General features: G+C 35.3%; 1 protein-coding gene across 2 annotated transcripts in view; it reads right to left on the bottom strand.

The window, feature by feature from the left end:
• CCDC91 (coiled-coil domain containing 91) overlaps window positions 1-20,948 on the bottom strand; it is a 458,769-nt gene that overhangs the window by 97,337 nt on the left and 340,484 nt on the right. For both annotated transcript variants that reach the window (XM_090275502.1, XM_090275501.1), the window contains one exon: window positions 13,990-14,097. In XM_090275502.1, the coding sequence (XP_090131628.1) occupies window positions 13,990-14,097 (108 nt within the window). The remainder of the gene's footprint in view (window positions 1-13,989; window positions 14,098-20,948) is intronic.

Here is a 20,948-nt window from a genome sequence, read left to right as displayed (position 1 = left end):
GAGTTTCTCGTGCAAAGATCTGATCAGGGTCTCAATGTGAAAAGCCAAAAAATTTCCCCTCATGGCTCTGGCAAAAGGAATAGAAAAAGTAACCACTGTGAATTATGCTTAGAACATTAACCATAACAAAGACCTATTCTGTAAGTGAAAAAACTTTAACAAAACCTTATAAAACCTCCACGTGGATGAGAGGCATTACTGAGATTCCACCATAGAGCATGCTTTCCTTCCACAACACCTTCCAACCAAACCAGCAGGGTACTGGGGTAACACTGGATGACACCTGAAAGAGCTGTAAGAGGCAGACTCTGTCTAAGGAGGAGTTCTTAGGGAAGCCAGGGACAGCAGGCGAGACAAAAACAAGGGCCCAGGAATCTTAACCCTTGAGGACCTTACAACAGAAAACATTATGCACAGCTGCTAACGCCTGTCAAATCTTTCCACTAAAAGCCTATTTATCTCAAGTCCTATTACATAATGCAATTTAATCATATTTTTGAGGTATAAGTGACATATCACATTATATAAATTTCAGGTATATATTATAATTACTATTTGTATATATTGCAAAATGATCTTAATAAATCTACTAAACATTTGTCATCATATATAATTACAAAGTCATCTTTTAAAAAATTATTAAGCATGCTAAATGGCTAAAAAACAGTCTGAAGGAACAAAGAAGGCATCAGAACCCATTTCACATATGACAAATGTTTTGGAAGCATAAGTCTGGAAATATAAAATACAAATAATTAATATGTTGAAGACTCTAATGGAAAAGAAGATAGCATGCAAGAATTAGTGAATAATATACAGAGGGTAACTCTAAGAAAGAATCAAAAGGAAATGTTAGGAATCAAAACAAAAAGGAGTAATGCCTTTGATAAGTTCATCAATAGAGTCAACCTAACCAAGGAAAAAATCATAAAAATGAAGACAGTCCAATAAAAGCTCCCTAGACTGAAGCTCAGAGAAGAAAGCAAAACAAAAACACAGACCAAAAACAAGAACTGTGAGACAATTTAAAAGGCATCACATATGTGTAATGTCTGAAGCAATAATAGACATATTTGAATAAGAAATATTTGAATAATATGAATTTAAAAAGATATATTTGAAATAATAATGGCCAACAATTTTCTAAAATTAGTAACAAACATCAAACCACAGATCTAGGAAGTACAGAGAAAAACAAGCAAGATAAATACTAAAAATTTTACACCTATGGTATTGTACTCAAATAACAGAATCAAAGAAAACGAGGAAATCTGAAAAAAGCCAGAGCAAAAAAAACAAACAATAACTTGTAAATAAAACTTTACTTATGAGGAAAAAGATAAATTCTATAGTAGACCCCTCTTCAGAAACCATGCAAGCTAAAAAGTACAGTGAAATATTTAAAGTGTTGAAAACAAAAAAAGAAGAGCAAAGATCTGTCATACTACATAATAAGATTATACTACTCTACAATAAAACATAGTAATGAAAACAATGTGGTATTTATACAAGAATAAATAGACAAATTAATGCAACACAATAGAGAGCTCAGAGACAGACCCATATAATATATGGGAACTTATTATACGATAAAGAGGTACCACAAAACAGTGTGTTACAGGTACACTGTTTATTAGTTCAGTGGTTCTCAAACTTCTGCATGTATCAGAATCACCTGGAGTATTTCAGAGAGACTGAGGAGCCCAAGAGCAGAGTTCACGATTCAGTAGTCTGGGGTTGTGTTAGGAGACTTGTATTTCTAACAAGGTCCCAAGTGATACTGGTATTGAAGCTTCTGGTCCAAAAACTATACTCTGAAAATGCCACCTTAGTATTGTCGCGAGCTCAGCTAAACTGGAGAGAGTAAGCTCTCGGGTGTGGGGATTGCTGACTAAGCCACAATGAGCCAAAATGAAAGTAGCAGAAAAGCCTTTAATCACTTACTGTATAAGCAAGTGGCTAAAACCTGAGACGCACTGATTCCTCCCTGTTCCATTTTCCCCACGGAACTGCGCGCAGATGCAGGTCACGTGAAGTACCACAGACGTGGGAGTCAAGTCACTCCTGCAGGAACCTGGAACAAAAGTCTCTGGCAGTTTTATGGGCACTAGGGTGGCAGTTGAAAAGGCAGGCAGGAGGAGGAGTGGGAAGTACGGAGTACTGAGGCAGGGTAGGGGAAAGTATTTTTAAAGTTTCTCCCTCCTCCCAATACGAAGGACTAAGCACAAGCGCCGCAAGAAGACCTCTGCCCAAGGTCTCAGATAAAGAGAAACAGAAACGACGATCCCTGAGCTAGGAACTCAGCCATGTGCAGAGCATGGCCCCCAGTGAGGACTGAGTACTTGAATGCAGCTCCTTCAGGCTACAGTCCACTTAGAGTGTACCATGTCTAGTGAGGGACAAGTAGTTTTTCCCTGAAGCTTGCCAGGTAAAGCCTCTGTAATTGCCTACGGTCAGGCCTGAAAAATCATTTATAGGTTTTTAAACAGAAGCTGGACTGTATGCTGCTAGGAAAAGTGGCTCATTTTAGGGAGGAATATACAAATGGATACTGTATCTTTATAATGTTACATACAAAATTAAACTCTACAGAGATAAAATACCAAGATGTGAAATATAAAATTATAAAGTTAGTAGGAAAAAAATGTACAGGTAAGCCTTTGGCTATAAGGATAGTGAAAAGGAATCCTTAAAGAAACTTAGTACAAATTGCAAGTCAAAAAGCGATGAACTGGATTACATCAAAATTAGGGACTTTTGTTTAGTGGTAGACACTAAGAACAAAGTTAGTATTTCATTTACAGATAAAAGAAATTCGTTGTATAAAACCCTTTAGAGATTAATATTTAAATGTACAAAGAAACCCTGCACATTGACACAAAATATAGATCAACCTCAATTTTAAAAAAGTCTAATGAGTAGGCAATTTTTTGAAAAGGTGATCCCCCAAATAAACACATTTATGATAAGAAATGCAAATTAAGATGGAGGTATCACTTATTAAAAGAGTAAAAATTAGAAGCTGGAGAACGTCAAGTCTTTTGGGGACATGGGAATCTGTGTATTGCTGGTAGGACTGTGTCTGTCACTACCATCCTGGAGAATGAATTGGCAATATTTAAACATATGCATAGCCTATCATACAACAATTGCACTCTTGAATGGAGATGATTAACAACTGGCAGATAAATGGATGGACAAACTTTTTTTTATACTAAACTATAAAAACACATGAAAGTTATTGGTTGGTGAAGAGTTAAGAGACAACCTAGTCCAATATGGGGGGTTGGTAGAAAAAATATGGTGGATTCATTCCATGGAGTCTACAATTTAGCAAAGTGAATTAGATTTACACATAGTAACAGAAAGATGTTAAAACATAGGAAATCATGCACACATGGCAACAGTTTTTAATTTAAGAGCATAATATTAAGTGGATTTCAGAAGCATAGACCTTAGTGGATAAAAGTTGGAAATAGAATGATATCTATATATAATACCATTTTGGAAAAATAAAAATAAATACACACAAAACAATAGCACAGAGATTGTAAAATCACACAGACACATACACACACACACACACACAGAGACACATACACACACACAGAGGCTTTGCAAGACCCAGTAGGATAATATGCCATGAACTGATGAATTGAGGTTAAGTCAGAAAAAGATCACAATTATCCTGATAAAGTATAAGACAGTATTACTGGCAACTAACCCAAGAGGGAGAACTCTGAGTGGAAATAAAAACCACATTTTACAAAACACAGTTGAGTCACAAAATAAATAAATTGTGCCAAACCTGGCCATGATGTGCATAATAGACTATCTGAGGTCAACTCTTTTAACAATACTCCACTCAGATCCATGTATTTTAAGATAAGAGCAGAGAAAAAACTAATCTAACAGTAACTCTAGACAGACTCATGTATTCTAAAGATCACAGATTGTTCCAGTGACTTTTTAAATAAATTCTGATGGATCTCTGCAGACCAAACTATGACTAATTCTCGCCCCCAAATCCTGTAATAGCCTTCCGTACTCCCCCTTCTAAAGACATTCATAGTTCCCTTGGTATATATTAGCCCTTGTGCAGCGACCTTATAAACCAAACTTTGTTAGACTACAGGTAGGTTCCTGGCAGTCTCTGATTTATGAGCTTTGGCTGCTGCCACTATAAAGCCTTCCCTTTATTCCAGGCCCATTTTTTTAACTCTGAGGAAAGATAAAAGGATTACTATTTGGGGCACAACTACAAACTTCTTATAGCTCTGTTCTACGTAGTCTAATATATTTGTTTCATTCCAGTAACATCTAAAGTGAAATATAAATGTTAAATGCTGAGAGCATGCACCTATTACATAATGTAATTGAACATGTTCTTTTTAGACATACTACTTGTGGTATATCTGTTAATTTCATAATCTGAACTTCAATTCTCACTTCACCAATCTATTTATTTCCTCTTCCACTGTTATTCATAAAATCAAGTGATATAGGCTTTATAATAATGGTTAAGTCACAATGGGGATAAATGGAGAACTCATAAGTATCTATGAAAAAGGTTTTTGAAATAAGTAACGGATCACCATTTCTTGAAACAGACCTTGAAATAAGTGCAAATGTTGAGAATTTAAATGCAGAATATTTCAGAGCTCAATTTAGATAATGCCTGTGGTCACTGCAACAATGCTGTGTTTTGAGTAAACAAGTAATAAAACTGTGTTTTACCTACCATCAAAATTCTGACTCATGAGCTTTAATTGTAAGATACCAAAATGATAAACTGCTGTCCAATCTAAATTACTAAATTGCTTATATGATAGACAATCCATTAAGTATAAAGAGTTTTCTCATGTCTCCTTTTCATCAAAATTGTTATTATTTACAACCGAACATACATTATTTTAAAAACCTCAGAGCAAAGAAATTTAGCAGGTAAATTTTTTACAATAAGTAGTTATTTTACTATTAGTTCTGCAATCTGCTTTCAATAATTCATCTTCTATAAGCTACTAAACAGTATTTCACTAGAAATTCTTTCTACTCAAGCAATTAATTTTATCCACAGTGGATATTTTTTAAATATATTTTATTGATTATGCTTTTACAATTGTCCCAATTATTTTCCCTTTGCCCCCCTCCGCCCCCTATTGCCCTTACCCTCAGCAATCCCCCCTTAGTTCATGTCCATGGGTCATGTATACAAGTTCTTTGTCTTCTCCATTTTCCACACTATTCTTAATATTCCATTCTTTTGTACCTACCAGTTATGCTTCTTACTCCCTGCACATTATCCCCCATTCTCTACCTTCCTCCTCCCAGTTGATAACCCTCCAATGATCTCCATATCTATGAATCTGTTCCTGTTCTGGTTCTTTGCTTAGTTTGTTTTTGTTTTTGTCTTTTAGACTCAGTTGTTGATAGTTGCAAGTTTCTCCTTTTTTCTAACAAGGCCCTTTAACAATTCATGTAATAACGGCATGGTGATGATGAACTCCTTTAGCTTTACCTTCTCTGGGAAGCACTTTATTTGTCCTTCCATTCTAAATGATAGCTTTGCTGGATAGAGTAATCAGGTTGTAGGTCCTTGCTTTTCATCACCTTGAATGCTTCTTGCCAGCCCCTTCTTGCCTGCAAAGTTTCTTTTGAGAAATCAGCTGACAGTCTTATGGGAACTCTCCTGTAGGCAACTCTCTTCTTTTCTCTTGCTGCTTTTAAGATTCCCTCTTTATCTTTAACCTTCGGCATTTTAATCATAATGTGTCTTGGTGTGGTTCTCTTTGGGTCTAGTTTGTTTGGGGCTCTCTGTGCTTCCTGGAGTTATGTCTATTTCCATCGCCAAATTAGGGAAGTTTTCTTTCACTATTTTTTCCAATAAGTTTTCAATTTCTTGCTCTTCCTCTTCCCTTTCTGGAATCTCTATGATTCGGATGTTAGTCCATTTGGAGATGTCCCACAGGGTCTTTACACTCTCCTCATTTAAAAAAAATTCTTTTCTTCTTGCTGTTCGGTTGAATTTGTATTTCTTCTTTATGTTCCAAATCGTTGATTTGGATCCCAGCTTCCTCCCTTCCTCTGATGGTCCCCTGCAGATTTTTCTTTATTTCACTTAGCATAACCTTAATTTATTCCTTTATGTTGTTGCTGTACTCAATGTGTTCTTTGAGCATCCTGATCACCAGTGTTTTGAAATCTGCATCTCATAAGTTGGTTATCTCCATTTTGTTTAGTGCTTTTTCTGGGGTTTTGTTCTGTTTTTGTTTTTGTTTTTCATTTGGGCCATATTTCTTTGCTTCCTCAATTTGGCAGCCTCCCTGAATTTGTTTCTGTGTAGAGCTGCTTTGACTCCCTGTCTTAGTAGAGTGGCCAATTGTAGAAAAGCCACCAGTAAATTGTGTGGAGTGGAGCCTTAGGTAATTGCCAGGGTGGGGCAACTTGCTTCACCGCTTTGTGGCTCTGTGTGTGGGGGGAGCTTGGAGAGGGGACAATACTGCTGCCTGGCTTCTGGAGGTTTGCTCAGCACTCATCCCATTTCCAGTTACTTCACCTACTGCCCATATGTGATTGGCACCCTTCCAGCTGTTGCCTTGATGCTGAATTCCAGAATGGGCGGGTTTGTGAATGTTCTAAGTCTGTGTGGGCCCTTTAAATGCAGTCTCCTGAAAACACAGCAGTTTCATCCACTGTCCCAACCTCCACTGGTTTTTACAGCCAGAAATTATGGGCATTTATCTTCCTGGTACTGGAACCCTGGGCTGTGCAATCTGATCTGGGGCTGGGATCGCTCACTCCCAAGGTATCCCTCGCAATTTTTATCCACCGCATATGAGGTGGGGCTGTCCATTCTGCCACCACCACCTCTACATGTCACACTGCCATCTCTGCACCTCTCTGCCTGTCTGCATGACTCGACCCTCCTACCCATCTGGATAAATGTTGCTTCTTTAAATCCTTGGTTGTTGGACTTTCATACAGTTCGATTTTCTGATTGTTCTGTTTGTTATTTGTTTTGAGATTGAAATGTAATTCTTTCTGTGGTTGTGTGAGGAGGCTAAGTGTGTCTACCTATGCCTCCATCTTGACCAGAAGTCTCCACAGTGGATATTTTAAAGAAAACGTGAATCTTTCTGAAGGAAAATATCCAAGGTATTGGTTTATAGAAATAAAATCATGTTTTTTCTTAAGTTGTCAGTGTAAATACAGAAATCGTTTTTTTAAAGTATTCCCTTTAAGGACTGGATTAAATGGCCTTACAAAATATGAGTATAAAATATTTTCTTATCAAATCCTTAAGTAAAAAGTATTTATGTATCTAAACAAAAGAGGAAATTCTAAGGCAAGAATGATAAAATTAATTTTACTCATGCCCATGTCTGTCTGGTTCTCCATTCAGCAAATGCCCAGTGAATGCAAATTAAACTCAATTTCTACAACCACTAAATCTTAGGGTCAGAAATGAACTTAAAGAATACTTAATATAACTTCAAACTTTAAAGTAAGTAACTTATTTCAAGTAGTTCCATTAATTCTTCTTCATATTATGTACTTTTATGTCCCTTCAACCCTCTATCCACTGTCCTTGACTTATGTTACAGTTTGAAAATAATCTTACAAAAATATGACACCTAGTACTAAAAGGAACTATGTAATGTAACTTCAAAGAGTGGGACTCCATTCTTCCATTTTTCTCCCTTAGGAAAGTTGATTTTAATTATATCAAAGTAAAATTACACTAGTTTCTAAAATTGGCTTTTGAAACTTACTCCATAATACTCCTAAATGTTAAGTACATGTTCTGTGGCTGAATTGCGCTCCTAGTCCTCTACTGATGCTCAAGTTTTAAGTATAAAATGCAAATATTTATTCCTTTTGAATTTCACTTTAGATATAGCCTAACTACTCCAGCCTCTAAAAAAATGTTTTAAAAACAACTTCAGGTCATATACAAATGTAAAAAAAAAAAATCCTTTCAAAATTTTCATCCAATCATTGATAACAGTGAGCAAAATAAGGATAACCACAGTACTCTGTGGCATTTCACTATATACTATTCCTTTAAGCGGATATTAATCCATATACTTATATATTTGGTGTGGCTGCTTAGCCAAGGATGTATCTAATGTCCTTTCCCTCATATATGTCATACTTTTGCTCACAATGATCTTGTGAGAGACTTAATCTGTTAAGGCTTAGATGATCTTTACCTGACTGGCTAGCCTAGCAAATCTCTCTCTCCCCGAAAAGGGTAAGTTTAGCCAGACTATTTTCTTAGCAAATCAATTGTGGTTCCAGAAGTTACCATTCTTCTTTAGCAATCATCTGTAATCATGACAGGGAACCATCATTACAATCACAAGTTTGTGAAACATTCTTCTTTGAAGTTAAAAGTACTAATTCCATTTTCAGTTTAGGGTACTTAGTTCATTTTTTTCTAACTGCCTCAAAAGATCACAGGCCACATTTGACTATTTCCATTTATAAGCTCCTTGATCACAATTCACCAACACAGGCAATTATGTATCAGCCGTTTGGTGCATAATAGCAATCTTATTACTACTCTAGGGCTTCTGTTCTCCTTTAACATATCTTATATTAAAAAAGAATGACCTCTGTATTGATGGAGAGTAGTGAAAGGATAAAAACACACACACACAGGAATCGGAGAACAAAAAAAATTACACAGGAATTAAGTTCTAATTTCTCCTTATCATTATTACAATTTTATCACCAAGCAATGAGTAGGGCTGTTCTTTTTGTGGCTTTCTTCTTAAGACAATCAATAATGACAATGATAATTTGACTATTTTCTCAAAGAATATAAAAAGAAATAGCAAGTAATCTTATTATTTCCTGTGTAGTGGGTTTTAATTTACAATTTCACTTCTCTATTCACTCTCTTAAATTTATTATATATGGGGAATAAAGAAAAGTGAAGTATGTGGTAAGAGAGAAAAATAATTTTATGGCTAGCCACAATCTGCCAACACATATTTTTGGGACAATAATTAGCAGGTAATAAAAGGTGTTTTTCCTGGCAGATAGATGGTCTCAAGGCACACTTTTTCGGCCTATTTTATGAGAATGAGACTCAAGAGGTCCTGATAGAATGTTAAGAATGGATTAGAGTAATAACACCACAACTATTACACAAATAATAAAATTAGTATTGTTATTGGTTTTTAACTAAGTAAAAAGAAAATAGAGCAAGTAAATACCTGTCATTAATTCTTATAAAATTTGGATTTTGATACTTACCCTTTTACCTATTGTCAATATAACTGTATGAAAAAATTACCAAAAAAATTAATGAACATAACTAGATGAATTCTGTTTGAATTTATGAGAAAACTAACTTCAACTATTTTGTTGTAATTATAGTACATACTTTTGGATATACACAATAAAGATAGCTAGAATTCCTCAATATCTATATATACAAATTAATAAATATACCATAAGATTTAAAGTAAACATTTGGCATGTTCTAAAGTAATAGAAGTGGTAAGAGTCACAGATGAAGTTAAAGCTTTCTAGCACTTTTTCAGTGACTATATAACAAGCTAACCAAAATTTGTAGATAAATAACATATGTATGTATAGAAAAGTATGACAAAATTCTTAGGCACCCTTGAAAAGTCACGGTAATCTCAAAGGTGAGCCAATAAATACAATGTTACAAACTACATTAGACAGGATTTTCCATAGAAACAAAACCAATGGGATGTGTGGAAGAGAGAGAGAGGAAGGTGGGAGAGATAGAAATTGAGATTAATGTATTTGAAGAAATTAGCTCACAGTATCTTAGAAGCTAGCATGCAGCCATTCCTTAGGGCAGGCTGAAAACTGACACGATTTCTGTTACAATATTAAAGAAGAATTTCTTATTTTCTCAGGAAACCATAGTATTTGCTCTTAAGATCTTTAATTGATTGGATGAGGTCCATCCACATTACCTAGGGTAATATCCTTTACTTAAAGTCAACTCATTACAAATGTTAATAAAAATTACAAAATACCTTTATAATAATATCTAGACCAATGTTTGACCGAACAAACACCATAGCCTAGCAAAGTTGAGACATAAAATAAACCATCACATAAACCCAACAGGTTTTACTTATCAAATTACAAGTTTAAAAATTTGTTGGTAAAAACTAAGTGAATGAATATCTTCTTGTGTTGCTTATTATCTAGAAATTGGTACAGATGGAACTTTTTAAACATGTATTACAAAGCCTTAAACTGTTAATAAAAACAAAGGTTACTTCCACATAATTTAACTTCTAGGCATCTTTGCTAAAGAAACAATGAGAAACCCATTTTCCCTTGTTTAATGCATTAATGCGTTAGAACTGAAAATCAAACCATTTCTTTGCGGGGGAGCTTGGAGAGAGGGGAGGGGAGGAAGAGAGGTAATATGTGGGCCAAATTAGTCATTGCAGCATGGTGTGTACTGGGGAAGAAATGGGCATAAGATTCCTACATTAGGAACCTTAGTACATAACCACCCGTATGAATTAGTTTGAGAACTAAAAATCTGAAAGACACACACACCAAACTAAATTATTCCGAAGGAACTATTCAGCTATTATTTCAAATTTCAAATGGCATCTGAAGAAATATGATTTCAGAAAAACCTGTGGGATTACCATTTCTACACTTTACATGATTTTACATATTAATGATATCCCCTTTTAGTGTTTGGTTTATTTAAATAGCACTTCCTCATACTAAACTGTGTATGGTTCTCTAAGTGTCCTGTGATAGTCTTGAATGCTCTCCACTATATATTCTAACTGATGGATACAGATGACTTTCCATTTATTTAGGTTTTCTTTAATTTATTTCAGCAATGTTTTGTAGTTTTCAGTGTACAAGTCCTTTACCACCTCAGTAAAATTTATTGCTATGTATTTTATTCTTTAAGTTGCTACTGTGATTTGAATTGCTTTCTTAATTTTCTTTTCTTTTTTTAATTGTTTTCCTATTACAGTTGCTCCATTTTTTTCCCCCACTGCTTTTTTATTGGTTCATTGCAGATATATGGAAACACTACTGATTTCTGTGTGTTAATCTTTAACCTACGACTTTGCTAAATTCATTTATTACCTCTGTTGTTGGCTATATTTAACAAGAAATCATTGAATATCTTTTAAAAATGACAAGTTTAGCATTGATTTCACAAGAAAAAGATAATTCACAAGCAATGAATTACAGATAATAGAAAAGGTTCAGAAAATCGAGACTTGCAGGTATGACCATCTTCCCAACCTCAATTTATAAAAGAAACAATCAAGGAGGCCTTTGCAGAACAAAGACCAACTAAATTCAGCCTTGCCACAAGTATTAAAACCAATGGAATACTATGCACTTATAAAAAGGAAGAAATCTTACCTTTTGCAATAGCATGGACGGACCTGGAGGTTATTATGCTACGTGAAATCATACAGTCAGAGAAAGACAAATACCGTATGATCCCACTTATGTGTGGAATCTAATAAACAACATAAACTGGTGAACAAAATAGAAACAGATGCATGGATATGTGGAACAGACTGACATGTCTCAGAGGGAAGGGAGCAAGGGGAGACTAGATGAAAAGAAGGTGAAGGGATTAGCCAAAGAACATATATGCACAAACAACAGTGTGGTGATGCCCAGAGGGAAGAACGGGGGTGCTGGGTAAAGAAGGACAAAGGGAGGGAAAAGGGGACATCTATAATAGTGTCAACAATAAAAATAAAGAAAAAGAAAACAAAAACAATAACAACTGTATGTTAGTCATCCTCATTGTTAAAGAGTCAATCAATTAAGGTGTTTCCAAGCAAAGATGCACCCAATAAGCCTGTGATTGTATGTACTATATACACTTTCATTTGGATCAAATGGTTTGGGGAAAAGAGAGACACAGACAGACAAGCATGAGGGTGGAAAGTATATAAACACACTCAATCTAGGAAGTAGGTCTCTGAAATAACTGTGCATTTGGTTTGCCTTTGCAGAATGAAGCTGATTGTAATCAAACAGATAAGAAGCTAAATGAACCATTCCCCTAAACTGTGACTATTTCCCTAAAATGACCCATGGCTCCCAACTTTCTCCAAACAGACAGCACACAGAAAAATGGTATAATCTCCAATCCTACATTAGATATAGCCAACAAAGATACCAAAAGATTTAAAACCTACAAATCATAAAAAACAATAGACTAGAGACCCTGTTCCTAAACTCTGAAAAGAAAATCATTGAAAATCAAAGAGCAATCCTATCCCCGTGGCAGAGGTTCTTATTTAACCTGACCATTGAAATTTTAGAACTGCTACATACAAATGAGAGCTGTGCATCTCTGATTATTAATATTTGCCACTGAGTGATTAGAGTATATGCCCTACCTTTGTCTCACCACTGTATACTAGATTTTCTGTAGGAAGAAAACATACATTCCCATTTCTAGTTCTTCAGGACAAAAAGAACTATATGTCTGGACCTGATAACATAAAAACTACAGCGTATCATTCTCCACCTTCACCCAGAAATCTGGGCTTTTGAGCTTGAGGCATTAGCTGGCTAGAACTTTCAGATTTTCCCTCACAAGAACATGATAAGTAAATGTGCCTTGCATATGGAGCCTGAATATCTCGTGACCAAAAGAGCAGAACTGTGGTATATCAGTGCTGTGTATCATGTATTTCCTGCTCTCTCCCTTCCATGCTCATGGTGGGATCTCACTATTTGGCCCCATTATGGCAGGGGGAAGGGAGGAGGTATTGTGGATATAAATTGGGAATGGAAGTGTCATTTCCAGTCCAGAATATTGAATTACTGGTAGGAAATCTGACTAGGCTTGTTTTCACTATGCAATAACAACAGGTAATCTTTTACGCAGGAATGACACTATCAGACTATTTCCTAGGCTTACGGAAACATAAGACCAAGCTCCAAGATAATCTTCAGTGTATGTTTAGCATGGATAAAATATAAATCTTGCTATCTGAAGCCAGAGAGTTTAGCGCATAACCTAGCCTGTCCTGGCTAACACATACCTTATGCTGTTTTCATAGTTCTAAGACCTTAAATTTTCTGTTATTTTTCTGTTACATTAAGTCACACAACTTCATACCTGAGACAACCTAGTAGTTCATAGTTCACCATCCGAAAGAATTTAATTGCTAGATCAAATTTATAAAGTTCCCTGTGTATTTCCTCTTTCAAGCTATTTATCAAAATGACATTGAAAAAAATTTAACAGAACCGCCCCCTATCTTGGGGATGCAGTAGCATATTTATAAAACCCAATTTAAATTCTATTCCTAATTCTGTTTTTCTAATTCTTAGTTCATTTTCTTCCCATGATACCAAATAGACCCTTAAAACAAAATTGATTTTATTTTCACCTACCAAGTTTTGTTATTCAGAAGTGTTGCTGAGAATTTCCTGCATTACTTATATTATGATACATCCATAAATGCTCTTGAATTGATTGTGTAATGTAAATCACCTAGTCATGTCTTTAATGTCTTCTGAGACATTAAATCAAGAAAAGAAAAAAATTCAGTGGAAAAATTCAAATAGAAATCAATGCCAAATATGCAACAAAATGTAACTCAAGCATAAATACTCCTAAAAATTCAAAAATTATCTATAAATCTTACACCATTAAAATAATCACACATGCTATAACACATTTATAGTCATCTATTTGCTTCTCTTATTTGGTAAATACAATAATACTATAACCCTAAAATTAACATAAGAATTATTAATTTGAGGAAGTACCACACATTTTAGCTCTTCAGCCCTATTTTTAGTCTATCATAAAATTCCCAAACTTTAACATGGAGTTTACATAAGCATATTTTTTTCTCCAAAATACACCATGGAAAGTAAATGGTACGAAACTGAATAAATAGTTATAAAGCTCCCAGGGGAGGAGAGGCAGAAGAAAAGTATAAATATATAATGGATGTGCAATTTTTTTACCTGAGCATTTAATAACTCCTCACATTTGTGTGCTTGTTTCTCAATTGCAGAAAGGTACTGTTTTTCAATAGCTTCTACTTGTTGCTTAACTGAAGACTGCAGTAGTGCCTAAAAACAAACAAACAAACAAAAAAGTCAGTGGGAACATAGACAAGCTTGGAGTCCACTGTTGGCATGAGAATTTTTTGGGAGTTGTACACATGTGAAATATGATCCTCTTCTATAGTAGAATATACACATTTGTGAATATTAAAACATATTCACATATAACAGTATTTTAAGCTTTGGGGTTTACGTTTTCTTATTACCAAGACTACAATTTTTTGGCCAGATGCTCTCTCCACACACCTCTCCTTAAAAAAGACCAAGTCACAGAAGATGATAAAGAGAGTGAGTAGTTCTGTTAAATATAAATTCAGTTGAGTGAAGACCACACAGGATGAGAAGTATGAAAGCTTCTGAAGAAAAAAAAAAAAAGAAATAAAAAAACCCAGACATATTTCACTGGCTGACAAAACTCGACATCCTCTCGGCACACAGTAATATCCCGTGGGCCAAGCATGATCTTCAAGACCACAAGTCAAGTAAAAGCAGATGGAAACTCTGAGCAATTTCAAACATAAAAGAACTGCCCCCCAGGAAATTCACACCTCTCATGTGGAAAGGTCTAAGTCAAAGTGCGGAAGTCAGTCGGAATCTCAGGGAAGTATTTGTAAAAAGTAGTAAAACCTGGGAGACTGACCAAACTTAAGAGGGTAGTGTAAATGCTGGAACCTCAGTGAGTTAAATACAAAGACTACCCTAAGGGAAGCCAAATCAGCATTTGAAGATGTTCCTCCCACTCACTTCCTTATTGGACGTGCTTGGAATATTATCATCTTTTTTTCCTTTCCTTTTTATAAAACATTATATGTTATACTTAACATGTTCCCAATATTATCTTACATGCTATTTATAAACCCCAAATCATTCTAAAATATGTACTCAACCATATACATAAGAACTCTTAAGCAAATATCCTATTTTTGAAGATCTATCTGAATAATAAAACTACTCATAATCAAAATAGTAAGTTGAAACAGACATATGTCTTATAGAAAACAGACATTTGGCATATTCACCAAAAAAAAGTAAAAATAAGCCAAATCTCTTAAATAATCTGTTATGAAAATAGATTTACTTGGTTGGAAACAACATGCTAAGAAGCTAAATAAGTATGCATGTATTTAAATAAAAGTAATATAAAACATTTTTTAAACCTCTGGCTAAGCCTCAAATTTTCAGATAATTAACTTTCTCTTGCAAATGTTAGACTGTCTGATGCTGCTGCTTCTCCTATAATTCAATAGTCATCCCTCTGAAGCTGCAGAATTATTAGTAGTTAAAAAAAAAATAGAGCTCTTACTGAGGTTTAACCAAAATATAAAGAACTGCTTAATAAAACTGTTTTGCTCCTGCATTTACAGTTTACTACCTCTAAAGATTCCATAACAATTAATATATGTAAGGCACAAAAATCTAACCTCTTAAACTGTGACTAGATAATACAAAGTTCTAATTTACCTTTGGCAAAATGTAATATGCTATTTGTTGGACTTCATGAAACTTAAAGAACAGTATAGTTACAGACAGTTTCCTTGGGTATATTCACTGCATCTTTTGTAGAGATAAAATGCCATTCTCTTTGTGGACTTGGTATATGACAATTGTTTTGTTTAATTGTAAGAACTGTTTTCACTTTCCTGTTTGCCATGGTTCTAAACAATCACATAGTTTAAATACCCAATTGTGATTTTTAGTAAATTATATACTTTGAAGGGACAGGTAAGTTCATAAAATTACATTTTCTCATTGTAATTAAGAAACACTATTGAATAGTATGTTTTTTCCTCAAGTAATTGATTTGTACACTATATATTTGTTTTCTCCCAGTCTTCAAGGAGGCTAGCACCACAGGATAAAAAGTTAAGTAAGAGCCCAAACTGTGGTTATGAACCATGGAGAAAAGCTATGCACAAGGAACCAGCCTTTCACATAGCTCAAATCTCTTATCTTAGCCCCCTGCAGTTATTTAAATCCACTCTTCTACCAAAGAGACATAAAGGTAGGTCTTGAATATTTTAAAAAACCTATTCTTACTGCGTTCTTTCTATTTTAAAGAGAAACAATCTCTAGATAACCGTCGTCGGCAGCCCTCCGTCTCGAGAGACAATGGTGTAGCTTCTTAAGAGTCTATCTGCACCGCCGAGAATGGCTGTGCAGTCCGACTCGGGAGTGACACGGTATCTGTCTCCTCCCATGTTGAATCGACATCTTGCGATGACGCTGGAGTGTCCTCTCCAGTGAAGCTGAAGCTACAGAGCCTGGGCAGGGTGATATGGAGGGTCTGCTGTTGCCCATGCAGCAGACCCCCCCTCTCTTCGCAGCTGAAGGGTCCAAGGGAAAGACGGAGTCAATACAGCTTGGCTTCAGGTGCGCCGCAGGAGTTGCCGGTGTTGACTACAACGTCAAACCGCCTTAGGGACTCCGGCTCCGGATTTTCTGTCGGGGTTTACTCCCTTAGCCTTTCCCCTGAAGAGGTATGCCGCAAGGCAGCGGAGGTTTTTTGGAGTCAGAGTTTTCCTTCTCTGATGTGCCCTGACTGGAAGATCGAACCAGCGACACTTAGCTCGCAGGCTGACGCTCAATCCACTGAGCCAAACCAGCCAGGGTATCTAGATAACCACACACCATAGTATATGCAAGGTGTATATCAGAGAAAGAAAAGTTGCCCAAAGCCTGCTTGTAAGGCTTGCTGCTATATATAGAGAACATTGAATAGGTAAGAACAGCTTGAGCCTGGCCAAGTGGCTAAGTTAAGTTGGTTGGGGCACCACCCCATACACCAAAAGGTTACAGGTTTGGATTCCTGGTGAGGGCACATACCAAGGTTGTAAGTTTGATCCCAAATCAGGGTGTGTATGGGAGGCACCAGATCAGTGTTTCTCTCTCACATGGATGTCTATGTCTCTCTCTCTCCCCCACTTCTTCTCTCCCAAAATCAATAAAAATATATAATAGGGTGAGGATTAAAAGATAATAAAAAGAAAAAGAATAGCTTGAATTAAGAGTCTAGGCAAATAGTAATACAGGAAGGTACAAAAGTAGACAGATGCCAGATACTAAAGAGCTTGTATGCCTTAACAAGGTAGTTTAAAAATGTGGCCCATATTTTTCAACAGTGGGATTATTAGTGCCACACTCAAACAAAGGAGGTAATTTGCAAAAACTACCCTCACAACTAGAATATTAACCATTATGGAAATAACTTACAAATACACATTTGGTACTAGCTACCTGCTTTTACAGCTTGATGTATCATTGTAAAATCGATTATTTATTTTCCAATGTAATACACCATAATAATCATCTTTAAATTTCTCATATGTTGTAAATATAAAAGTTAACATTAATCTTAATATTTCCCTGCAAGTTATTTATTTTTTTCTCTGTAATTGTTTGAACACATACCAAAGACACAAGGAAGCCTTCCCATGAGTTTATACAAAAATGCAGAATGGTATATAAAGAATTATTTCCTTTATATGACCTTTCTAAACTATTTTCAACAAATATAAAGCACTAAGACTCACAATGTGTACAGGGAGAAAAACAAAGATGTATACAAACACTGTATAATGAAAAATAAAATGCTACCAAAGGCAGGGAATGTTGTTAATTTTCAACATACTTAAGTTTTAGCCACCATTTGATCAGAAATTTTCTGTATAATCCCAGGCAATTTAAATTACTGAACTTGAGGAAAACTATTTACCATACTTCTTTAACAGTAATTTTAAAGATGTGAATAAGATCGTAGGTTCCTTTAATGCAGGAATTGTATCACGCAAAGTTTCTTATAGAGTTCCTTGTACATAGTAGGTACAATACAATAGGTATTTGGTGAGTAATAATTCTTATATTAAGATTAATATTTTTTAAACATAGTATGAATGATAACAATATTCATTGAAAAGTTCATTAGGCTTCAAATTAGGGCCATGCTCAGTTACCAAATTTGTTGCTGAGTACATTTAATCCCTACCAGGGATTTCAACATTTTATGTTATTTTAGACTAGAAATGTCCATTCTTTCTACTCTATAGGATAAATTTTGAATAAATATAATAAAGTGTATGAAAGACTACAAACTCCTCAGAAGGGGCAGTATGTCATAAATTCTACAGTTATTAGACTCAAAGAAAACAACAATATTAGGTCAATAACTACCAAAAACCAATATATGCTAAAATTTAAATGAGAAGCAGAACCACAGCAGACTACTGCAACCCAAACTATACTATGTTGTCCCAACAAAAACAGATTTTTTTCCCTCCTTCGTAATACCCCAATTCTTTGAGATCTGATTCCAGCCTTATCAAATTAAATAACTTGTCCAAATTAGTAGAGCAGACATATCTAAGGAACTAGGTGGTCTCTGGAACATGAATATCATCATGTTGGTATTTAGTATATATCTTAGAATACTTCATAGCTATTTTTAGGCAGTGATAATTATATAAACTTACAAATTACACAAAAATATGTATCTATGAATCCTCCAAATCAAATGTGACAAATAATTCACTGAATTATTCAACCATTTTTTCCCATGAGCTCTATATACCTATTTTACAAATAAAGAAATAGACAATGAGGTTAAGAAACATGCCCAAAAATCAAACAAAAGACTCAGTGGAACAAATAACTGAATTCAGATCCACTCACTTGGTTCCCTGTTTGTCTTAGCTATTCTAACGCAATAAAGCACATTTTTCTTCATATTTTAAGCACTTACTTGATTTTTATAGCCTCTTAATTATTTATAAAGTCTTCTCTTATTCAGCTAATATTACCTGAATGCACACTTTATTCCAGATACTGCACTAGCCACTGGGGAGACACACTGAGCAAATCAGGCATGAGCCTCCCCTGAATTTACATTATGGCGGGGGAGGGGAGGGGTAAGAAAGATCCCAAGGCAGACAATAAACAAACCATTTCTGATGGTGATACATGCTATGTAGGAAATAAAAGGGAACAGAAAGGAAAAGAGCAGTGGAGGAGAAAATTTTCAGAGAGGATAGTCAAGAAAGCTCTCTGGAGAACTGCAAAGAGTTGAGATGTCACAAGAAAAAAAAACCTCAGCCATATAAAAAGTCTGGGAGAACATGTCTAAATCAAATGAAATCAAATGAAGCAGGGAATTCCATCAGATACTATAGCTACAACAGACTTCTTTTTAGCCTTCAACAGGTCAAACTTCTTGTCACCAGGTGAATGGTCTTGCTGAACCTTAGACATGAATCAGAGATAAGAAAAGAAGATAGAGGACCATAATCATGTAGAACAATAGAAATTCATTTTAACTTTTCCAGTTGCAATGAGAAATCCCTAAGGGTTTTATCTTTGTAAATAAATGGTTTCCAGTTTTTCTGGTAGATCCTCAAAAGAGGGATTGCTGGGTTATATGGTAACTCTATTAATTTTTTTAGAGCAGGGAGGGGAAGGAAGGAAGGAGGGAGAGAGAGAGACAGAGAGACAGAGAGAGAGACTGACATTGATGTTTTGTTTCACTTACTGATGCATTCATTAGTTGATTCTTGTATGTGACCTGACCAGAGATCGAGCCCACAACCTTGGCATATCAAGACTACCCTCTAACCAACTGAGCTACCCAACCAGGGCTATTCTTAATTTTTTGAGGAACCACCATAATGTTTTCCATAGTGGCTGACCCAATCTACATTCCCACCAGCCCCACCAGCAGTGAATGAGTGTTTCCTTTTTCTTCACAACCTCTCCAAGAGTTGCTACAAGTCTTGTTGATAATGGCCATTATAATAAGTGTGAGGTGGTGTCACACAGTAGTTTTAATTTGCATTCCCCTAATAGTAGTGAAGTTGAGCATCCTTTCATATATCTGTTGGCCATTTATATGTCTTTGTGGGAGAAGTATCTGTTCAGGTCCTCTGCCATTTTTTAATTGGATTGTTTGTTCTTTTTTTCTCAGGATTGCTTTGGCTATTCAGGGTCTTTTGTGATTCTATACAAATCTGATGATTTGTTTCTTCTATTTCTTTAAAAAAATGACATTGGGATTGCATTAAATCTGTATATTGCTTTGGTTAACATGACCATTTCAACTATGTTGATTCTTCTAATCCATGAACACAGAATATCCATATTATTGTGTTTTTTTCTTTTGTCTTTTTTTTTTTTTTTGGCTTAAAAAGAAAATTTTATTATTTTTCTATTGCAGTTGCCCACTTTTTCCCCCATAGCTCCCTCCCATCCCGCCCCCCTCCCCACAGCCGATCTCCACCCTGTTGTCCATTTCCATGGATCACTTATATTAGTTCCTTGACTAGACCCTTCCCCTTCTTTACCCCCCTTTCACCTTCCCCCTCTTCCCCTGGTCACTGTCAGCCTGTTCCTTGTTCACATGCTTCTGATTCTATTTTGCTAGTTTGTTTGTGTTGTTCATTAGTTTGCTGTATTAGGTGATATCATATGGTATTCGATCTCTTTTAATAATACTTTGTAGTTTTCAGTATATAGGTCCTTCACATCCCTTGTTAACTATACTCCTAAATATTTTATTCTTTTGGTTGCAATTGCAAAAGGAATTATTCTTTTTATTTCTATTTCTGAAATTTCATTGTTATGATACAGAAAAGCAGTGAATTTTTGTATATTTATTTTTGTATCCTGCAACTTTACTGTATTTTTTCATTGTTTTTAATATTTTTTGGTAGAATTTTTAGGGTTTTCGATATACAAAATCATGTCATCTGCAAAAAGTGACACTTTTGCTTCTTCATCTCCAATTTGGATGCCTTTTATTTCTTTCTCTTGCCTGTCTGCTCTGGCTAGGACTCCCAGAACTATGTTGAATAAGAAGTGAGAGTGGGCATCCT

The sequence above is a fragment of the Furipterus horrens genome, unplaced genomic scaffold (assembly GCF_987537825.1).
Source record: "Furipterus horrens unplaced genomic scaffold, mFurHor1.1.pri manual_scaffold_4, whole genome shotgun sequence".
In the NCBI taxonomy this organism is placed as follows: Eukaryota; Metazoa; Chordata; class Mammalia; order Chiroptera; family Furipteridae; genus Furipterus; species Furipterus horrens.
This window is presented reverse-complemented; position numbering and strand designations above follow the sequence as displayed.